Source organism: Staurois parvus, unplaced genomic scaffold, assembly GCF_062004578.1.
Source record: "Staurois parvus isolate SC_StPar_1 unplaced genomic scaffold, SC_StPar_1.0 ptg000017l, whole genome shotgun sequence".
NCBI classification, from domain to species: Eukaryota; Metazoa; Chordata; class Amphibia; order Anura; family Ranidae; genus Staurois; species Staurois parvus.
Window position 1 is genome coordinate 21185961 of NW_028317813.1, and position 19812 is coordinate 21205772.

Consider the following 19812-nt stretch of genomic DNA (forward strand, 5'->3'; position numbering starts at 1 on the left):
CCCACAAAGTTACAAAGCATCATCTGCTTCCACCAGTGGAGACAAACCTGTATCCTGGGAGACTGAGAAGCAGCACAATAAACAAATTAGCTGTACTGTAGTGCTCATTTGCAAATAAAATACATGTGGAAAGAAGGAGAAAACAGAACAGAAAGGTTAGCTCATCTGTGTGTTGCTTTTCTTTTCCCTGTTCAGTTAAAAGCTGGGTGAAGTATCTGAAAGATATGTAAATCTTACTTAACTGCACCAGTGAAAGATCAGGTCTCCTCTTCTGTCAGATAGAACTGGGTAAATCTCCGTACTGGATATACAGAAATACAAAATTTTGGCAGATAAAATGGCTCCCATATATGCACTTTATCTGTGTATTTATCCATATGCTTGCTTACCACCATAATTCTGCAGATTGGGGGGGTTGGGAGCTGCATAGTTGGACAGCAATGGTAATGAACGATTGGTGTTAATAACAGAATGACACCAGAATAAATAACACAATATAAATCTTGTTTTACCAAAACTATAAAGAAAAAGACACACTTTGTTAATGTGACACATACTTCTTTTTTCCATATTTAAAAACAAAATTGGATTAAATAAAATTTACAGTGAGTACAGCCCATTTGTGCAAATAAATACCCATGTTAATGTACTCTCACAAGCATCAAAAAGAACAAAAAAAAATCTATACAATGTTCAGGGACAACCAACTCTGAGAAAAGAAAAAAATAGAAAATAAAAAAGGCAAAATGTTCAAAATTCCACTCAAGGTGAAGAAAAGAAAATTCTGTCCATTCCTTTACCCTTTTGCCCTATGGCAGCTTCATACCCGCTACAGAGCGTCTCTGCTCTCGATCAGAAATTGGGTAATGTCTTTATAAAAAGTACCGCAGAGAAGAATTTGAGGAGAAAAACCAATATATAAAATTTGACGTAAAGTAGAAGAACCTGCTGTGTCTGCAGGATGTGCAAGAAACAAAAGGTTATCAATGATATGGTGGCGGCGCACACAACTGTGAGTTGGGAGATATTTGAAAGAAAAGCCAGACAACATAAAAAAAGGAGAGTGCAACTTTAAGAAACAAATGGGTGATATAAAGAAAGTAAGCAAAAAAACAAAAGGGTGAGCATTTGACAGCGAACCAGAGGTGAACGATAAAACAAATTAAAAAGATGGACAAACATGAAGTAAAATGGCTGAAGAAAGCTACTGAAAACAATAAAAGGTGCAGGGAGAAAGAGAGGCTAGAAAGGTAGAGGCTGTATTTATAAGTCCAGTGTGCTTCTTCAACTGGTGGTGGGAATAGGAGAGAGAAAGAGGCAAGGTGACTAGAGAGGGAGCGATGTATTCCTCCTCCTGTCCCCTCCCTCACACCTTCTCCCACCTATCTTCACATGCTATTGCGAGCTGGCACGTTCCAGTATGCGCAAATCATAGTTCTTTTTGATGCTGCGCAACTTGAAGCGGCTGAGTGGACTGTTTTGCTGCACTGAGGCGTTCTGTGCTGCCATGGTGCTGGGGAAGACTGCCACGATGGTATAAAAGGCTGCCAGATCATTGTTGTGAATTTGGCGGCCATTTTCTGCAGGTCCATTATTGTTGCCACTAGGCCCTGGGGCATGACCCTGAGCGTCCCTCAACCACTGTATTTTGGCCCCAGACATTGCCAGCTGTGTGAAAAGTTTTCCTGCTTCTGCTCGAGTGATGCCTTCTGGTAGGTCTGTAATCTCCAGAACACGGCCCAGGACTGCAAAAAAAAAAAAAAAAACCAGAACAAAAGCAGAAATAACATTAGCATGTCACACAAAGCAAATTAAGAAGAAAAATGTAATTCACTTATGAACTGATGTTTGAATTGCACACAGGAAGAACTGTGCAGACCTATTTAGATAAGAATGTGGAACCATTTAACCTAGAACAAAGAGCTTCAACAGAACAGTGCAAAGTTTAGAGACAATGTGCAAAGTGTGTAAATCACAGCAACAAAACATTTTGGTTGCACTTTTGTGTATAGAAAACATACATTATGGTTGCTGTATGCACTGTGCATATCATGACTAAAGCATCTAGATTTGCTAAATGTGTTGCTTTCAGAGTAATAAACAGGCATTTTCAAACCATTTCACATGTAGAGTTAAAATTGCTGCATAACAACACAAAGCATTGTGGCCACAGCAATATGTACTGCTCCAAGTGGCACCATGTGTACTTGTAGGTGGGTGATCTGGGGAGGGGGTGTGGAAGGGGGGGGGGGTGTTACAGTTGTATAAATGCAGATGAGCAGTCTGTTTTTACTGCCCCCTGGCCACCTGTGTGAAAGAAGCCTAAGAGTCATTGTGGGGCAATACTGCTCTTGTTTGAGCTACTCTAATAAGATCTGAGTCTTAGATACTAAGACAATCAAGAAATAGGACAAAAAGCCAAGTCTGTTTTACTTGCCTATATCTGCTGAACCAAGGTCTGTAGATGCTGATTTTAGTGCTTGCCTCTTTCCTCGGTTCCCATGTTTCATTCCTGTCTGTCCATTTTGCAGCATAAGTTAGAAAAAAAAAAAGTTGGCAATGAGACATACATTTTTTTATTACCCTTACATCCACAGAATGCAAAAAAAACCTAACATGGCACTAAATATCAGCTCCAAAGAGATACATATAGAAAACATGACATACAATGCATTATACTAAACAAAGTTAATTTTGCATTATTGCCCTGCATGGTGCCCTGGATCTTTCTGGAGTAAATTCCCCTATCCACACACCAAGCAAAGTATGCCTTCCGTGTACAGTGATAGACTTTTCAAGAAGTCTGCTTACTAGCTTTTAGCATTGTGTCCCGAGTTTTAGAACCTAGGCTTCAAAAGCTACGCCCTTAAAGCCAGTGATTATGAATCAGAATAGTAAATCTGTCATTGTGCCAGAATATCTATACAATCTGGTAGAGCCCACAGAACATCTGCCCAAAGTCTTTTCAGATCGGAATACTACATCCACCTGGGCCAGCCCTAAAACTAGAGATGAGGGGCTTTCTGGTAATCTTCATATCCTGTAAAACAGACAAGGAGTTTCAGGGGAGAAAATATGTAGACCAGGGAGTACTGATGTCACAGATCCACCAGAGCAGACATCCCAATTTTTGTTAGCGGATCCCTGGACCTACAGAATAAACCTGTCCAGTTTGTGAATATACACAAATTGCACACCAATATCGACTTCAACATGTGCCTTTATTCAACCACAAATGGCATAACAGCGTACAAAGCTTCCCTGTGCAGGGACTGTACCTTCTTGACAAGTTTCACAATTGGCTTAGGGATGACTACAAAACGTGTTGAGGGGTGGTCCCTTGGCTGGGGGGCTTTGTATGCTGTTATGCCATTTGGGAATGAATAAAAGCACATTGATAAGTTGACATCAGTGTACGGCTTATGTATACTGGCATTTCTGGATTGTGAGCACTGACAGGCTCCTGTGCCAGCACTCGAGTGTCTGCAGCAGAAGCGGGACTTCAGTTTGGAGCGATGCTGTCCAGTTTGAAGTGGACCTCCTCTCCTCCAGATTCAGCAACAAACATCCCCCCACCAGTGAAACAGGTTCTGAAACTCTCTTGGGTCTAGGCATCATTAGATCATCCAAAAGCTTCAAGATGCTGATCAGTAAACAAGCTTCCTCTGACATCCAAGTGCTCAGGGCTCTCCAGCCTGAAAGGCTGGCATCTGTCTTGAGGATCTTGCAAAGATAACTGTAAGACAACCATAAGAAAGGGCTTTCCAAAATCCATAACAGAATTTCTGAGCCACCAAGTCACAGACAACCAGTTCTTCAGTGCCAGATGAAATCGGTCAGTACAAAGATTGGACTGACTTGTCCAAAGACAACAGAATGGACTGAAGTGAAATGGGACTATGTTCAAAGAGGCTATCACCAGCTTCAGGACTCTTCTGCAGAAACGAATAGTAAGACTACTGGGCTGAATAATCACAATCTGGGAGCTAAGTTTGAAGATTCTCCTGGGAAAGAAGAACTCTGGCTTGACCAGAGTCTAAGATGAGAGCCAGAAATTCTAAGTGGCGAGTTAGATCCTGAACGGATTTCTGTGGGTTCAGGATCCAGCTGCACCGCTGCAAGGCCTGGAAAGTCAAGGCTCCTGTCACAATATAGGTGCTCTGCCAGCCCCAATTATTAATTTCTTCCTTAATCCCATATTTAATTCCTTGTGCCCAAATGCAGTACATCCTTAATTCCTTACTTTCTTGTGTTAAATGTTCCCAACTTCAATCAATGCATTTCCTCCCCTGTCATCCTGCCAAATATTCCCAAATTCCATTAAAGTATTTCCTCCACTGTCATCCTGCTTTATGTTCCCCAAATTCAATTAAGGCCTTTCCTCCCCTATCACACTTCTAAGTGGCCCCCCTCAACCTCTTGTTCTGCCGCGCAGGACAAGAGGTGCGGCTTTTGTCACCCCTGCCACTATCTTCTTCTCTGGCGAGGAAGGAGAGGAAAAGATTGCGAGGTTCAAACGACTCCACGGAGAGGTGCGAACCTCCTGCGGGGATGTTACGGGCCGTGGCGTCAGACTGACGCCACCTGGTCCTGACATCCACAGCGCGGGCACGGAGAGTTCCCGCGCTTGCGGATGCCACTGGACAAAGGTCGCGCTCACAAGAGCACGACCCGTGTCCAGGGGAGCGTGCCTCGTTTCCAAGCGACGAGGCACGCCGCCCACCACCCGCCCCTGGTTACCAGGACGACCGGGAAGCGTCCCGCACCGGTTTAAGAGACCGGTGCTGGGCTCCTCCCGAGGATCCTTTCTGCTGCGCAGCCATCAAAGGGGGTTCCCAGCTGCGGCGGGACCCTCGTGGCTAAACTCTGCCAAGACCCCAAGGATACTGGGGGGCCCCAGAAGACTAGCCCTGCCTGAGACCCCAGCCAAGGGGGAGACCACACGCTAGCCCTGCCTAAGATGCCAGCCGAGGGGAAGACCACACGCTAGCCATGCCTGAGACCCCAGCCGAGGGGAAGACCACACGCTAGCCATGCCTGAGACCAAAGCCAAGGGGAAGACCACACGCTAGCCATGCCTGAGACCCCAGCCGAGGGGGAGACCACATGCTAGCCATGCCTGAGACCCCAGCCAAGGAAGAGACCACACGCTAGCCATGCCTGAGACCCCAGCCGAGGGGGAGACCACACACCAACCCTGCCTGAGACCCCAGCTAAGGGGGAAGACTGCATGCCAGCCCTGCCTGAGACCCCAGCCAAGAGGGAGACCACACACCAACCCTGCCTGAGACCCCAGCCAAGGGGGAGACCACACACCAACCCTGCCTGAGACCCCAGCCAAGGGGGAGACCACACACCAACCCTGCCTGAGACCCCAGGCAAGGGGGAGACCACACACCAACCCTGCCTGAGACCCCAGGCAAGGGGGAGACCACACACCAACCCTGCCTGAGACCCCAGGCAAGGGGGAGACCACACACCAACCCTGCCTGAGACCCCAGGCAAGGGGGAGACCGCACACCAACCCTGCCTGAGACCCCAGGCAAGGGGGAGACCGCACACCAACCCTGCCTGAGACCCCAGGCAAGGGGGAGACCGCACGTCAGCCATGCCTGAGACCCCAGCTAAGGGGGAGACCGCACGCCAGCCATGCCTGAGACCCCAGGCAAGGGGTAGACAGCACGCCAGCCATGCCTGAGACCCCAGCTAAGGGGGAGACCGCACGTGTACTCTGGACTCCAGCAGGTACCTGTGTCATAATCTTGTCATAATCTGTGTCAAGATCTTGTTCCCTGGGAGACCGGGCACCCTGGCGGATCCGTGAGTGTATGCTTCCCCTGTTTTGCCTGAACTGTTCTTGAACTGCTCCTCTACCCCACTGTTAGATTACAAACTGCTGCAGAGACTTTAACTTTGCCCTTGGGGCTGGGCTACAAGTGTTTTGGCCCTCTCCTGGCTATTCCCCTATTGGCAAGGTCACCCTCCCTGCAACCCCCCCATTGAATGACTGTCATTTTGTCTCAATAAAGCTTTGTGTGTTTGCCATCTGCCTTGTGTGTTCTGTCCTGCCTACCCTCCGTCACAGATACATTGTCTGCCTTAACCCACTTCAACTGTTTCTTAAGCAGAAGGTCATTGAGATTTTCCACAATTGCAATTCCTTAGGAGCGTAGCAACAAAGTGGAAGCGCAGACCATCCAGAGCAAAGCAAAGGAAGCACTGATGTGCTGTAAAATGTGGACATGAAAGCATGTGTCCTCAATGTCCACAGAGGCCAGAAGTCTCCTTGATGAAAAGAAACTAAGAGACCTGATGGATTAAATGCAGAAATTAAGGACACAAATTAAATTTAAGGGCTTTGAAATCTAAGATCGGGCAAATGCGCATTTTGGTTTGGGAACTGAACAAATCGGAGTAGAAACCTGAAAACATTCAGTCTTCTGAACAGGGTGTCATTACACTCTCAGTTCCTAAGGCCTGTTAAGTCTGCATGGAGATCTGCTAATCTGTGTGATAATGCAGGTATGCCTGAATAACAAAACACAGGGAAAGGTGTTGGGAGTGAAATTCTAGTTTGCAGCCACTGGAAACCACTTCCTCTTCCACACATAGAAAGAACAGGGTTCTAGGAATGGTCTCCAGTTGCTTGTTGATGGAATTCTTAAAAAGAAGTGCATCCTCCACTGAGAACGTCAACACTTTCTGAAGGTAGGATACTGTTGGATCCACAGACTTGGCAGACCACTTTTTACTAATGAACTCTTCAAATGAGTACAAGGTTTATAGCTGCTTGGGAGGGATAAACAGCTTTTCAGGATTCTTCCAGTCTCCATGAAGTAAGACTGAGAACAGAAGGTTCACCAGAATGGATTTGGCAGTCTTAGGTGCCCTAAAGGAGCCTAACTCCAGACAGCACTGGTAGAAGCTATGAGCTGATCCTCAGGTTTTAAGGAGGCACATAGCAGAAAATTAAGAGTCAAAAAGTTCTCTCATGTTGTGGAGTAATGGAAGAAGGTAGCAATTACTCCAGTGTGAGATCTTCCTTTAAAGTGTTACTAAACCCACAACAGTAAACTCTGTATATGCAGGAAAGCATGCTTGTTATACTCACTGTGGAACCTAAGGGTTAATCCTCTGCACTGTGTAAAAACTGTTTGATCCTGACTTCTTTGAGCCTCCCTTTCTTCCAGTGTCCCCAGTGTTCCAGTGTCTTATCTCCTGATGAAACCTATCGTGTGGAGTCACCCCACACATTCTGAGTTTGGGTTGTATTGCTATAGAGGTTTTTTTTTTTTTCTTTCTTGGGAGGGTGCATGTGATCATCACAGAGCCAACCAGCACTGTCCAGACAGAGGTCAGGGGTTCTGCATTCTCCGAGAGCAAAATGAAAACTCCTCCCACAAGCTTTAACCCAGTGCTCAGCTGGACACTGACAAAAGTCACAAGAGTGCTCTAACTGCTGATGAGAAAAGGTATTTAGGAGTTTATATTTACTAAAATAACTGCACTTCCATGTTCTGTGTACTGTGGGAGACCAGAAATAGTGAATGCAGGGACCTGGGTTTAGTAACACCTTAAGGACTCAATGTCAGAGTCTTGGTGGCAGAAGGTTCAGAGGATGCTAAGGCTGCTGGCAGGTCAGATAGTGGTCCTGCAGGGAAAGTTGTGGAAGTAAGCTTACGGCCTCTGTGGTTAGAATCAGCAATCAAATGCTCTATTTGAGCCATAACAATACTGCCTAACTGCACTAAAATATTCCAAGGATAGGACCAACTGACAAAGCTAAGGATGATTTTCGAGCATGGCACAGATTCTAGCAGAGGGCAAACTTCTAGGCCATCAGTGTCAAAGGGAACATCGCTGGCAGCACTGGAACAGTTAGTGAAGTGTGAGCTGGAGGGACCTGGTACAGTGGAACTGTCTTCCATGTGTCTAGAAGTAGGCATGTTGTGGTGCAGGGCTGAATGCAACCTTGATTGGGTACAAAGTTAGACCCAAGTACTGAAAAACCTGGCTTTTGGATAGCACAAATAGGGTCAGGCAGCTGAAACTGACAACTGTAGGCAGGCAGCAGAAACAAATGAGTTATATGTGTCACCCGCTGTCAAAAGCAGCAGTAAGATACATTTTTTTAAATGCCGAATATCAGGAAAAAATGAAGTTCTCACAAAACATTCTACCCACTGTATGAAATCAGCAGTCAATCCCTTCCACGGCCAAACCAGTGGGAAAGGGGGGGGGGGGTGCGTTTAAATGCATCCAGTGGTCTCCCCAGTTAGTCTTCAAAGGCAGGGTTACACAACTGTCAGAGTACACACAGATATGGAAAGCACCATGATACACAGTCCAATGCTCACAAGTCACATTTCAGCTAGCTCTACAATCATCCAGTCCAACTGGGTCTGGGTATGGCACTCCAAAGTAAGGCTTAGGACAGGCCAACCTGGATAGCTGCATATAGAGACCAGCTCAGCAGCAATGTAACTAGCAAAAAAAAAGAAAAAAAAAAAGAAAAAAAAAAAAAAATCAGACTTTTCTCAAATGCAGAGAAAAGACATCCATTAAAAAAAACAAACAGTGGCATGTTGGTAGTAGAAGTAATTATCCTGGGCTGGCCTAACAATTGATTTGCCCAAGTCCAATTCTGCTGTAGGTGGCAGAATAATCCAAAAGTCAACACTTCCAGTGATCCTCCTTCCTCCCATGTACCGAAAAGTGAAATAGTTTTGGGATGTCTTAGCTGCTGAGAACAAAACACGAGGTAGTGAATTTTTTTCCGGACATATGATGAAAGAAAGTTTGGCAGCCTCTGTAAGATCTCACCACATGTGGATGTGTTCAGAATGAAAAAGGGTATTAAATAATACTACGTGCAGGTGCGAATTAAAAAAAAAAAGATCTGTGGGGTGGGGGTGTTGAATGGATATGTGAGCACGAATGCACGCTTAAGCTACATTTCCCATGATAATCAAACTGTACCAGTTGTGCAGAATAGGGGGGCTGGCTGTGCAGTATCGGGGGACAAACGGAAAGGTTGTACTGAAGTGGCTGTCCAAGCAAAGAATACCGAGCATCTCCTAAAAAAAAATAAAATAAATAAATATTAAAAAAATACAATATTCATACAACACACAGCATTTTTTTTTTACATATATGTTGGACACAGTACAGTTGTCAATTTTTAAATATACCTTGTGCAGGGCCAACAGGTCGGGGAAACTGAGGAATGACAGATAGTGGTGAAAGTCCAGTGCAGACGCTGTTCATGTTCGAGCCCGGAGAAGGCGTTGGTGACTGTGCTGGGGATGTAATAGGGCTGTTCATAAGATTACTGGCCTGATACAAAAGATAAAAATAAATAAGTATATTGCTGTGTTTCTATGTTTAATACTGGTTATTGCAATTACGAAAAGTCTTGAGGTATTCAGAGACCTGAAATTACTGATGGCAAAACACTCATGACTGAATGGCAGCTTAACCGCTTCCCGACCGCCCTATAGCAGATATACTGCTACAGGGCAGCACAAGTGCGCAAAATCACACACACACACACACACACACACACTCACACGCATGTGATTTTGCATGTCCGCGTAGGGGGTGCGTGCGCGCCCTACTCGCGCAGCCATTGGCAGCCGCGGCTGTCAATCACCGGGTCCCGACCAGTGATTACTTGCATGCGCCCGGTGATTGCCAAGGATCTCCGACGGGGAGGAGCACTGTATGTAAACAAATGGTGTCAGTTCCCCCCAGTGTCAGAATGCCTGCCGCAGTCCTGCAATAAGTCGCTGATCGCCGCCATTACTAGTACAAAAAAACTTCCAGTACCTATACTGCCATTTGTAAATGCTAAAACTTTAATGCAAACCATTTAGTTGACACGTGATGGGATTTTTTTTTTATTTATTTTTTTTAGCAAAGATATGTAACAGAATACATTTTGGCCTAAATTTATGACGAAATTAGATTTTATAATTTTTTTGACTGGACATGGTTAATAGAAAAGTAAAAAATATTGTTTTTTTTTCTCAAGATTGTTGACCTTTTTTAATTTTTTTTAATAGCACAAAAGATAAAAACACCACAGGCAATCAAATACCACTGAAACAAAGCTCAATTTGTGGGGAAAAAAAGGACTTAAATTTCATTTGGGTGCAGCATTGAATGACAGAGCAATTGTCAGTTAAAGTAACAGCGCCATAATGTAAAAAGTGGCCTGGTCACAAAGGGGGGGGTAAATCCTCTGGAGGGCAAGTGGTTAAAGCAGTATTAAACAAAAAAACAAAAATATAGAACATATTGTAGCTTACCAATTGTTAGATGTGGTGGCTGCATTAGTTATCTTTTTTTAGGATGTTTACCCTCTATTTTCACCTGGCCAGTAAAACACCTACCGTGTTTCCCCGAAAATAAGACATCTTCTGAAAATAAGACCTACTTACAGGTTTCCTTCTGGGTGAAATATAAGGCATCCCCCCGAAAATAAGGCCCCCCTAGGCCCTGTCTCGTAATGAAAATTAATTTACCGTAAACTGGTTGTTAGGGCCGCCCCGACTGGCGTCTAGCAACCAGTGACGTCACTGCTGTGTGGAGGTGGAGCAGAGGTCGGAATGAGCGGGAGAGAGATGCGTGTAGAAGAACAGGAGGATCAGAGCGGACGGGACGCGGCAAAGGTGGTGAGTGCTGATCTGTCTCTGGTGACACCGCCCTCATGATGACTGAAGGTTCTCAGTCAGTGGCAGACCCTGCTCCAGCCCAGGTCCAGGCCCCAGCCAGCCCAGTGACAGTCCCCAGGGGGAAATGTCTGATAAAAGGGTGGGGGGGATGTCTGGTGAAGGTGTTCAGTGGCACAGGGGTGGGGGGAGGGTTATCATTTAAAATGACACAGGAGGATCAGAGGGGACAATCAAAATGACACAGGAGGATCAGAGGGGGCAATCAAAATGACACAGGAGGAACAAAAGGGGTTACTAAAATGGTAATTTCCTTTATTTTCATTTAACAATAAATGTGTACCGTATTCTTCTTCATGGAAAAATAAGACATCCCCTGAAAATAAGACCTAGCGCATCTTTGGGAGCAAAAATTAATATAAGACACTGTCTTATTTTCGGGGAAACAGGGTAGTGTGTTACAGTGCCCCCACTCTAGAGCACATGGGAATCTCAGTACAGCAACATTGTCAGTCTGAGGGGAGGGGAGTGTTAGATGTACTAGCAGATTTTGATACAGTAACAAACTGAAGCCAAATTCCAGCTCACACTGCAGTTCCAAAGGCTGCTACAGCATATATTTCTTCTTCTTTTGGGATAAAGGTTTTACATGAATAAACAAAAGCTGATCATTTTTTTTTCCTTTCCCCCTCTGTTTTTCCCCCAGTCTTCTAACTTTTTCTGAGTGGCCCCTATTACAGAGGGCTGGGTTATTGGTCTTCTTTTGTTTCCATTTATACAATAACACAGGCAGGTTGTGTCTTGTCTATCTCTGCTCTGTTTGTGATCATTTCTTGATTTACTGCTTGCATTCTCATCTGTACCTTTTGAAAATTGTAAAAAAAGAAAAAAAAAAACTGTCCAATGTAAGCACCCCTGTCAGTGGTAATAGGTTTGTCTTAACACTCTTATCTGCTACATTTGCAGTCACCACATCTATGAATTGGTAAGATGCAATACAATACGTTTGCTTTTGGGTTTAATACATACTTTAAACTGAAGTATAGTAAAGAGAAAGTGTTAGAAAATCTGCCCTACTTCATAGGCAAAAACATCATCTCCAACAGCACTCAGCACCATAATCTGTATGGGAGTGACTTCATGATTATTAATCAGCTGATGTGCCTACGGGGGTCTTTAGATGTGATTTCCTTTGGAAGTATCTCACCAAAAAATAGATTTTCGTTGCAGTGGATGCCAAAACTCTGACTTGTATCTTAGTGCAGTCTTCTGGGAAAATCAGTGAGCCAATCACACAAGCAGGAAATTACTTATCTGGGAGGCATTCTGTACATCATCTGTGTACAGAACACCTCCAGGCAGCCATATTGCATTTTACAGTCAATTACAGTGATGCAGATTGAAAAGGAAAGGTCATTTTTTAATAACAATTAATTACAATATAATTTGTGTAGCAATTGTATATGCTATATATTTTTTATTTGCTATTTTTTTTCTAATGAAAGTGGAGTTACCCTTTAAATTCCCAGACCAAGGTTAATAAGTTTGTGTGGGGTTTCCTTTTCTCATAATCCAAAAATATACCACTAGATTACCAAGCTGCTAACCAAATTAGCACTACAGCATGACTGCAATAGAGTCATTATCAGCACCCCTGCAGGCAGGCACCATTGTAAATGGATCTAAAAATGGATATAAGTATCTTAACACATTTTGTGCTAAGCAACTACTGGACAGAATTTAATAAAATTAATCAAAATTATTAATATGACCAATGTGGCCACTGTGGCCAGCAGGAGGAAGGGGGTCCCGATTCTCCTATCAAGATCTTTAGTGAGACCTCATTCTGAATACTGTGTTCAGTTCTGGAGATCTCACTTACAAAAAATATTGATGAAATAGGACGAGTCCAGAGATGAGTAGCAAAAATGGTGAGAGGTCCGGGGGATAAAACATATCAAGAGTGACTTCAGGAACTTAATATGTACAGTCTGGAGGAAAGGGGAGACATGACTGAAACCTTTAACTACATCAAGGGGTTGAAAAAGGTTCAGGAGGGCAGTATTTTCAATATAAAAGCAAAATCAAGAACACGGGAACATGACCTCAAACTAACTGGAGGAAAGTTCACAACTAATCTTAGAAAGTATTATTTTACTGAAAGAGTAGTTGATGCTTGGAAGGTAGTGATGGTGGAAGGTGGCTGTTGATGCAGCAGAGGTAGTGAGCCAGTCAACAGTAAATGGCGTCAAACATGCTTGGGAAAAACATAGAGCTAAACTATACAAAAGGTATTGGAAAAAAACAAAACAAACAAAAAAAAAAAAAAACCCGGCAGACTCGATGGACCACTCTGTTTTTTCTGCAGTCATTTTTCTATGTTTGTATAAGAATTGAAGCAAAAGCAACAGAGTGTTAAGTAGCAGCAAGGCAACTTAAAGGAAACACACTATGAAGACAATAGATGGAATCTACCTCTTCACAATAAACAGCCATGTGCTTTTCTTCATACCTGAGTGTTGGCATCTGCAGCATACAGATGCTCAGGTTTCTGACCCCTTTGGTCAACACTAAAATATTTGCAATGGTTCCATTGGACTACTGGTGGGTTCTGTGATGTTGTCTGTGGGCCATTGGGTACATTCAGCTGCATTACCACCACACCCAGGCTTGAAGGGTTGACACCTGTAATGATACCACAGAAGGGATTAGAATAAGTCATAAAAGTAAAAGTACATTCGGCTCTACCTATATTTAAACATATTTATATAGAATAGACATGCAAATAGATGTTCCAGATAGAGCAGCAAATGTCCTAGTATGCATGTTCCTTTAGTGAATATTCCTGTCTATAAAACAGATGGATGGCTACGAAACATTCATTTCGCATATTCATTGCTTATTTTTAGGTATCGGTACATAAGATGAGTCAAATGTTTTGAGAGACTTCATGACAGCTGATTGCTACCTCTCACCAGTCACACAGTAGTTTACTGGAATTCTCAAACTAGCATTTTTTTCAAGACGTAAGGTGGAATGTGTGTGTGCATTTAGCTTTTTAACCCTTTTACCGCCACCATATTATGGCACACTAGTTGCAGCAAATAAGTATTAATATTACAATCAGCTTCAGGTTTTCAAAACAGAAGTAATATGATATAGAATGTGTGCCAGGCTCACCTGTACCCTCAGGAAACCCAGGACATCCATGGTCAGTTTTAGGATGGAGAGAGTGGGGAATTCAGAAAGTCATGTTTCAGTCTACCTGTAATCAACTCAGAAGCACTCAAAATAGCTCAGAGCTATGTTCCGAGCTGTCAGATTCTGACTATTCTGGCAAGAAAAGTACAGATCGATAAGTTTCTATTCAACTTACTTGAATGGAGTGCAGAAGATCCATTAAGAGTCTAAAGCTGGCAACACATGGATTGAAAGTCAGCTGGTTCAGCAGGGACCAGCTGAATTTTGATCCATGTATGGGCAGGGACGTTGTACAGAAGTCAACTGATTGACTTCAGTACAACTGTCCTGTCAGATTTTCCCCACTTGATCAGAGCCGTAGACTATAACCTGCAATGCTGATCAGGGAAGTTTCCCCACTGTCAGAAAACAATAGCTCAGCAGGGATTACTGCCTCCATCCGCATCGAGTGTGTGGATGGGGGAATCAGCTGCAATTGCAACTGTATGCTTGTCTACATTCCATTATTGCTGCGCTGTAGTAGTTAAGGAAGTGGCAGTAAAAGGGTTAAAGTTGAACTCTGGGGAAAATCTAGAGTTACCATGGCTGTGGGGCTCTCCCTATTACTGCAAGGTTTAAATGCTAACTTTTTTTTCTTCTAGGGTACAGAACACTGCTTTAACTTCTAAATAAAGTAACAATGTACTGCTCTTAATGTTACATTTTCTCAAGGCATTTTATTATTTTTTTACCTGAATACTGCTGTTGCATTTGCTGAGGACTACAGGGGGAAGGAGACTGAGGCATCTGGTACTGTTCAGAGCCAGGAGGAAGATATCCCACAGAAGTGCTGTAAGAAAGCAAATTAGGTCAGCATCAGTACAAGAGTTTGTAGTATAATAATAATTAAATGGATTTTATATCTGGACAAAGCTCAAGTCTGCAGAACAAGGATGCAAGTGCTAAGTGCAATTATTACAATGCTCTTAGCACACAAAAGAATATGCACAAGTAAGAGCAAAACTTGACGCAAGGTGTAGAACCAACAAGGCAACATCATCTTACTCTTAGAACAATGTATATGATCCTATCTACAATCTTATAATTCACAATGTACTTCATCTAGCTTTCACTTATAAAAAAAAAAAGATAAATAATGTCTAGGTGTCTGTATATGGCCTTTGAAAGAAATCAAACATTCACAAGTACAGAAAGTACTTGAAGTTACCATGGAATCCTGCAGCCCCAATCTCAGTTTAACAGCGCTTCTTCAGTGTTACCTATAACGCTGCCACCTCCTCTTCACTCCCTCTCTCTGTTGGGGTCCCTCAAGGTTCTGTCCTCGGACCCCTTCTCTTCTCCATCTACACCTCCTCCCTTGGCCAATTGATAAATTCCCACGGCTTCAATTACCATCTCAATGCTGACGACACACAAATCTATCTCTCTACCCCTCACCTCACCCCTTCAGTCCCAGCTCCTATCACAAGCCTACTAAGTGACATATCGGATTGGATGTCACTCCACTTCTTCAATCTTTCCAAAACTGAGCTCCTAGTATTCCCCCCTCTGGAACACCCTACCCCAATCCATCAGACTGTCACCTACTCTGCTCACTTTTAGGTGCACTCTGAAAACCTCTCTCTTTAGGGAAGCCTACCCTGCCCTCAGCTAATACTGGAATCCTCTACTCTTCCAACTACTCCATCCCCCACAGTCATTACCTCGTATACCTCTATCCCCCCCTCCTAGATTGTAAGCTCCAAGAAGCAGGGCCCTCAAATCTCTCTTATATTGAATTGTATTGTTACTGTACTGTCTCGTGTACTGTCTCCCACCATAATGTAAAGTGCTGAGCAAACTGTCGGCGCTATATAAATCCTGTATAATAACTACTTTACTTGTTATGACTACTCTTTGGGTGCTTTAAACATTTTTGATGACATGCATGTTAGATTCATGGGCTATACAGTCTTCTAGAGTTAGGAGTATCTTTATGATCAGAAAGGATCATAGGAACTTTGAATTCACGTAAATGGCACAGAGAAGCGTAAGATGCTGGAATCATAAGGAATTGTAGATAACTAAAAATACACAATTATGACAGTCTCTTGTACTTTAAACTTAAATTTGAGCATATACTAAGAGCAGCATACTGCATTACGCCAATTACTAAAGGAATTATTTCCACACAAGACCTGATTAATGACCAAGAGTGACATACCTGGAACCATTTTGCTGTGCTGGTGGTATAACACTGTAGTAGACTGGCATCCCTCCAGCTGGCATAGTTCCTTGCACAGACTGATTGGTGGGAACAAGTACAGATTGCTGATAAGTCTGTGGCACAACTCCCTGTGATTCGTTTCCCACTGGAACCTGTTTCAAGGGCAAAGCTCATCTTACATAAAGGCAAACACAAACTAATTTATTACCACGGTGTAAAGTACAAGAATCTACTGTAAACACCATTAACTATAAAAATGCTACTAGTTGCTTACATATAGTGCACTGTTAAAAGCTGATTTCTGACTGGTCACAGAGGTTTGCATACTCTTTAACCAATTCGGATTTAACCTCTGTGAATGAATATATATATATAAAAATATATATATATAAATCTGTGACTAATCAGTGCAAACAAGATACAAATATTACAATCAGTATTGCAAGCTGAACACTCAAGGCACAATCGACAATACCTCATTCAGAAACGAGCAGCATATAAAATGCAGCACAATTATTGGTTCCCACTGACAAAGCCCTGCCCAGGGCGTAAAAAGGAATGGAAGGAGGGGCTGCGCCTCTTCCGTCACCCGCGGCTTTGTGCCACTGTACTTTGAGCGTTCCGCATGCACTTTTTAACGTGCCACTATTCATAAGTGAAATTTTATCTTTGATATGAATACATTTTGTAGCAGACTACACTATGTGTTTCCCCTTTCTCTGATTACATATCCTTGAGGGACACATTGCAAGTTCACGAGGCGACAGCAGAATCTTCATCCTTTTGTGATCCCCAAGTGGGAACACATGTTATGACCTTCCTGTTAGCTCAGGGTTCACGGTTACCCTTTGCGGTGGGATTGAGCACCTTTGCATTAGGATGTTTGATATGCCACTATTTTGAATCACGAGATCATTCAGCTTACACACACACACTCTCTCTCTCTATTGCCAAAAGTATTAGGACACCCCTCCAAATCATTGTATTCAGGTGTTCCAATCACCTCCATGGCCACAGGTGTATAAACTCAAGCACCTAGGCTTGCAGACTGCTTCTACAAACATTTGTGAAAAAATGGGTCGCTCTCAGGAGCTCAGTGAATTCAAGTGTGGTACCGCGATAGGTTACCACCTGTGCAACAAGTCCATCCATCCATAAGTCCTTTCCTTGCTCCTAAATATTCCACGGTCAACTGTTAGTGGTATTAGAACAAAGTGGTAGCAACTGGGAACAAAAACTCAGCCACGAAGTGGTAGGCCACGTAAAATGACAGAGCGGGGTCAGCACATTCTGAAGCGCACAGTGCACAGAAGTCGCCAATTGTCTGCAGAGTCAATGGCTAAAGACCTCCAAATTTCATGTGGCCTTCAGGTTAGCACAACAGTGCATACAGAGCTTTATGGAATGGGTTTCCATGGCCGAGCAGCTGCATCCAAGCTCTACATCACCAAGTGCAATGCACAGCATCGGATGCAGTGGTGTAAAGCACACTGCCACTGAACTCTAGAGCAGTGGAGATGTGTTCTCTGGAGTGACAAATCACGTTTCTCTGTTTGGCAAACCGATGGACATGTCTGGGTTTGGTGGTTGGCAGGAGAACGGTACTTGCCTGACAGCATTGTGCCAAGTGTAAAGTTTGGAGGGGGGGATTATGGTGTAGGGTTGTTTTTCAGGGGTCGGGCTTAGCCCCTTAGTTCCAGTGAAGGGATCTCTTAAGGCATCAGCATACCAAGACACTTTGGACAATTTCATGCTGCTAACTTTGTGAGAACAGTTTGGGGATGGCCCCTTCCTGTTTCAACATGACTGCACACCAGTGCACAAAGCAAGGTCCATAAAGACATGGATGAGTGAGTTTGGGGTGGAGGAACTTGACTGGCCTGCACAGAATCCTGACCACCTTTGGGATGAATTAGAGTGGAGACTGCGAGTCAGACCTTCTTGTCCGACATCAGTGTCTGGCCTCACAAATGCGCTTCTGGAAGAATGGTCAAATATTCCCATAGACACACTCCTAAACCTTGTGCACAGCCTTCCCAGAAGAGTTGAATCTGCTACGGACTAAGACTGGGATGCCATTAAAGTTCATGTGCGTGTAAAGGCAGGCATCCCAATACTTTTGGCAATATAGTGTATGTGTTTAAGGCAGCACGAGGTGTATGTCGAGAGCACACTCACAGAACATTGACTGAATTGTAACCTACACCCAAAGCCACACATTAACCACTTCAAGTCCAGACACTTCCTGTCCAGGCCAATTTTCAGCTTTCAGCACTATCACGCTTTGAATGACAATTGCGCGGTCATGCAACACTGTACCCATATGAATTTTTTTGAGACAGATAAGCTTTATTTTGGTGGTATTTATTGCTATGAAAATGAAAAAAGTCCAAAAATTTTGAAAAGGGTTTTTCTTATAAACTTTTGCAAATAAATAATATTTCATCATAAATCTTGGCCAAAATGTATTCTGTTATCATTTTAGTAAAAAAAAAAAAAAAATAACCAAATTAGTTTGTAACCAAAGATTATAATTTTTAAACTTTTTTTTTTACATACTGGTCACCCTAGCAGTACAGTGTCACCATGGTGACACTGTACTACTTGTGGGGGGTGATGAAGATTTTTTTTTTTTTTACACGGATTGCTTTTACACCCATAAAGGCTGTAAAAGCAATCATTTCTCCTACTCTCTACCTGCATTCTTGCAGCCATTGAAAACTACTGTGTGAGCTGTGATTGGTCACAGGTTGTCACATGGTACACAGCTGTTGTGAATAGCCTTATATCATGTGACCTCTGTAATCATTCACAGATTTCACACGTATTAAGCAATGATGTCACAAGTGACATCTTGCTTACTACTCTACATGTGATCACTGATTGGCCAACGAGTGATCACATGATCGGGACCTCACACAGAGGTCCCGTCCGATGATCGGTGTTCCACTGTGTCCGGAGGACACAGCGGGCACCGGATTGCGGTGCTGCGCGCTCCCAGGGAGCGCACACCGCTAGAAAATGCGGGTGCTGTTTATGAATGGCAACCTGCCCCTGGAGTACCACCATCCTGCCATTTATAAACAGGAGGCAGATGGCAAGTGGTTAAAGCAGAGCAAAAGTAAAATTTGAAAAAAAAAAAGATGTAGCTGCTGACTTTTAAAAAAACAGCCACTTACCTGTCCTATGATCCAGCAGTGTGTTCACTGGCCATCCTCTCTGCCCGGTGCTGGCATCTCAAGTGTGGAAACACGGCTGTGGCAGCTTGCCCCACTGCGCACATGTGAGTAGCGCTGAGCCTTGTGAATGGTCCTGTAGTCTTTTGGAAGGAAGGGGAGTGTGGGGGTGCTGGAACGGGACACTGGGGGTTACTGGGAAAGCAGAGGGGTGGTCGACAACTTCCGATCACCTAGGCAGTAGGAGCGGAAGTGACTGATTTTGACAGGTACCCGCTTCCTAAAGGTGCCAATTCCTCACGGAGAGCGGGGCACCAGTCTTTAAAGCGGAACTACCCCTCCTGGGTGGAGCTCCGCTTTAAGGAGTTAAGAAAGGGTCACAAAACTGCACTGCTCTATGCATTAGTTTTTGTTATGGAAACATTTCCAGTAAATTCCTGTTGAAACAACTTAACAAATGAAAAAAGTTTAAATGACAGCTTTCATAAAAAAAAAAAAAAAAGTCAGCTGATTCTAGCGCTTCAATGTAACAGCCATCAGTTTCTACTTTTCATAG

The 19812-nt window shown here is 43.6% G+C and overlaps 1 protein-coding gene across 8 annotated transcripts in view; it reads right to left on the reverse strand.

Annotated features, from left to right (window-relative positions):
* Positions 1 to 490: 490 nt before the first annotated feature.
* Positions 491 to 19812, reverse strand: part of R3HDM2 (R3H domain containing 2) — a 179227-nt gene continuing 159905 nt past the window's right edge. For all 8 annotated transcript variants that reach the window (XM_089681237.1, XM_089681209.1, XM_089681221.1 and 5 more), the window contains 7 exons: positions 16078 to 16232; positions 14606 to 14703; positions 13186 to 13358; positions 9192 to 9336; positions 8980 to 9077; positions 2438 to 2516; positions 491 to 1745 (listed from right to left, as the gene is read on the reverse strand). In XM_089681237.1, the coding sequence (XP_089537363.1) occupies positions 1396 to 1745; positions 2438 to 2516; positions 8980 to 9077; positions 9192 to 9336; positions 13186 to 13358; positions 14606 to 14703; positions 16078 to 16232 (1098 nt within the window). In that variant the 3' untranslated portion in view covers positions 491 to 1395. The remainder of the gene's footprint in view (positions 1746 to 2437; positions 2517 to 8979; positions 9078 to 9191; positions 9337 to 13185; positions 13359 to 14605; positions 14704 to 16077; positions 16233 to 19812) is intronic.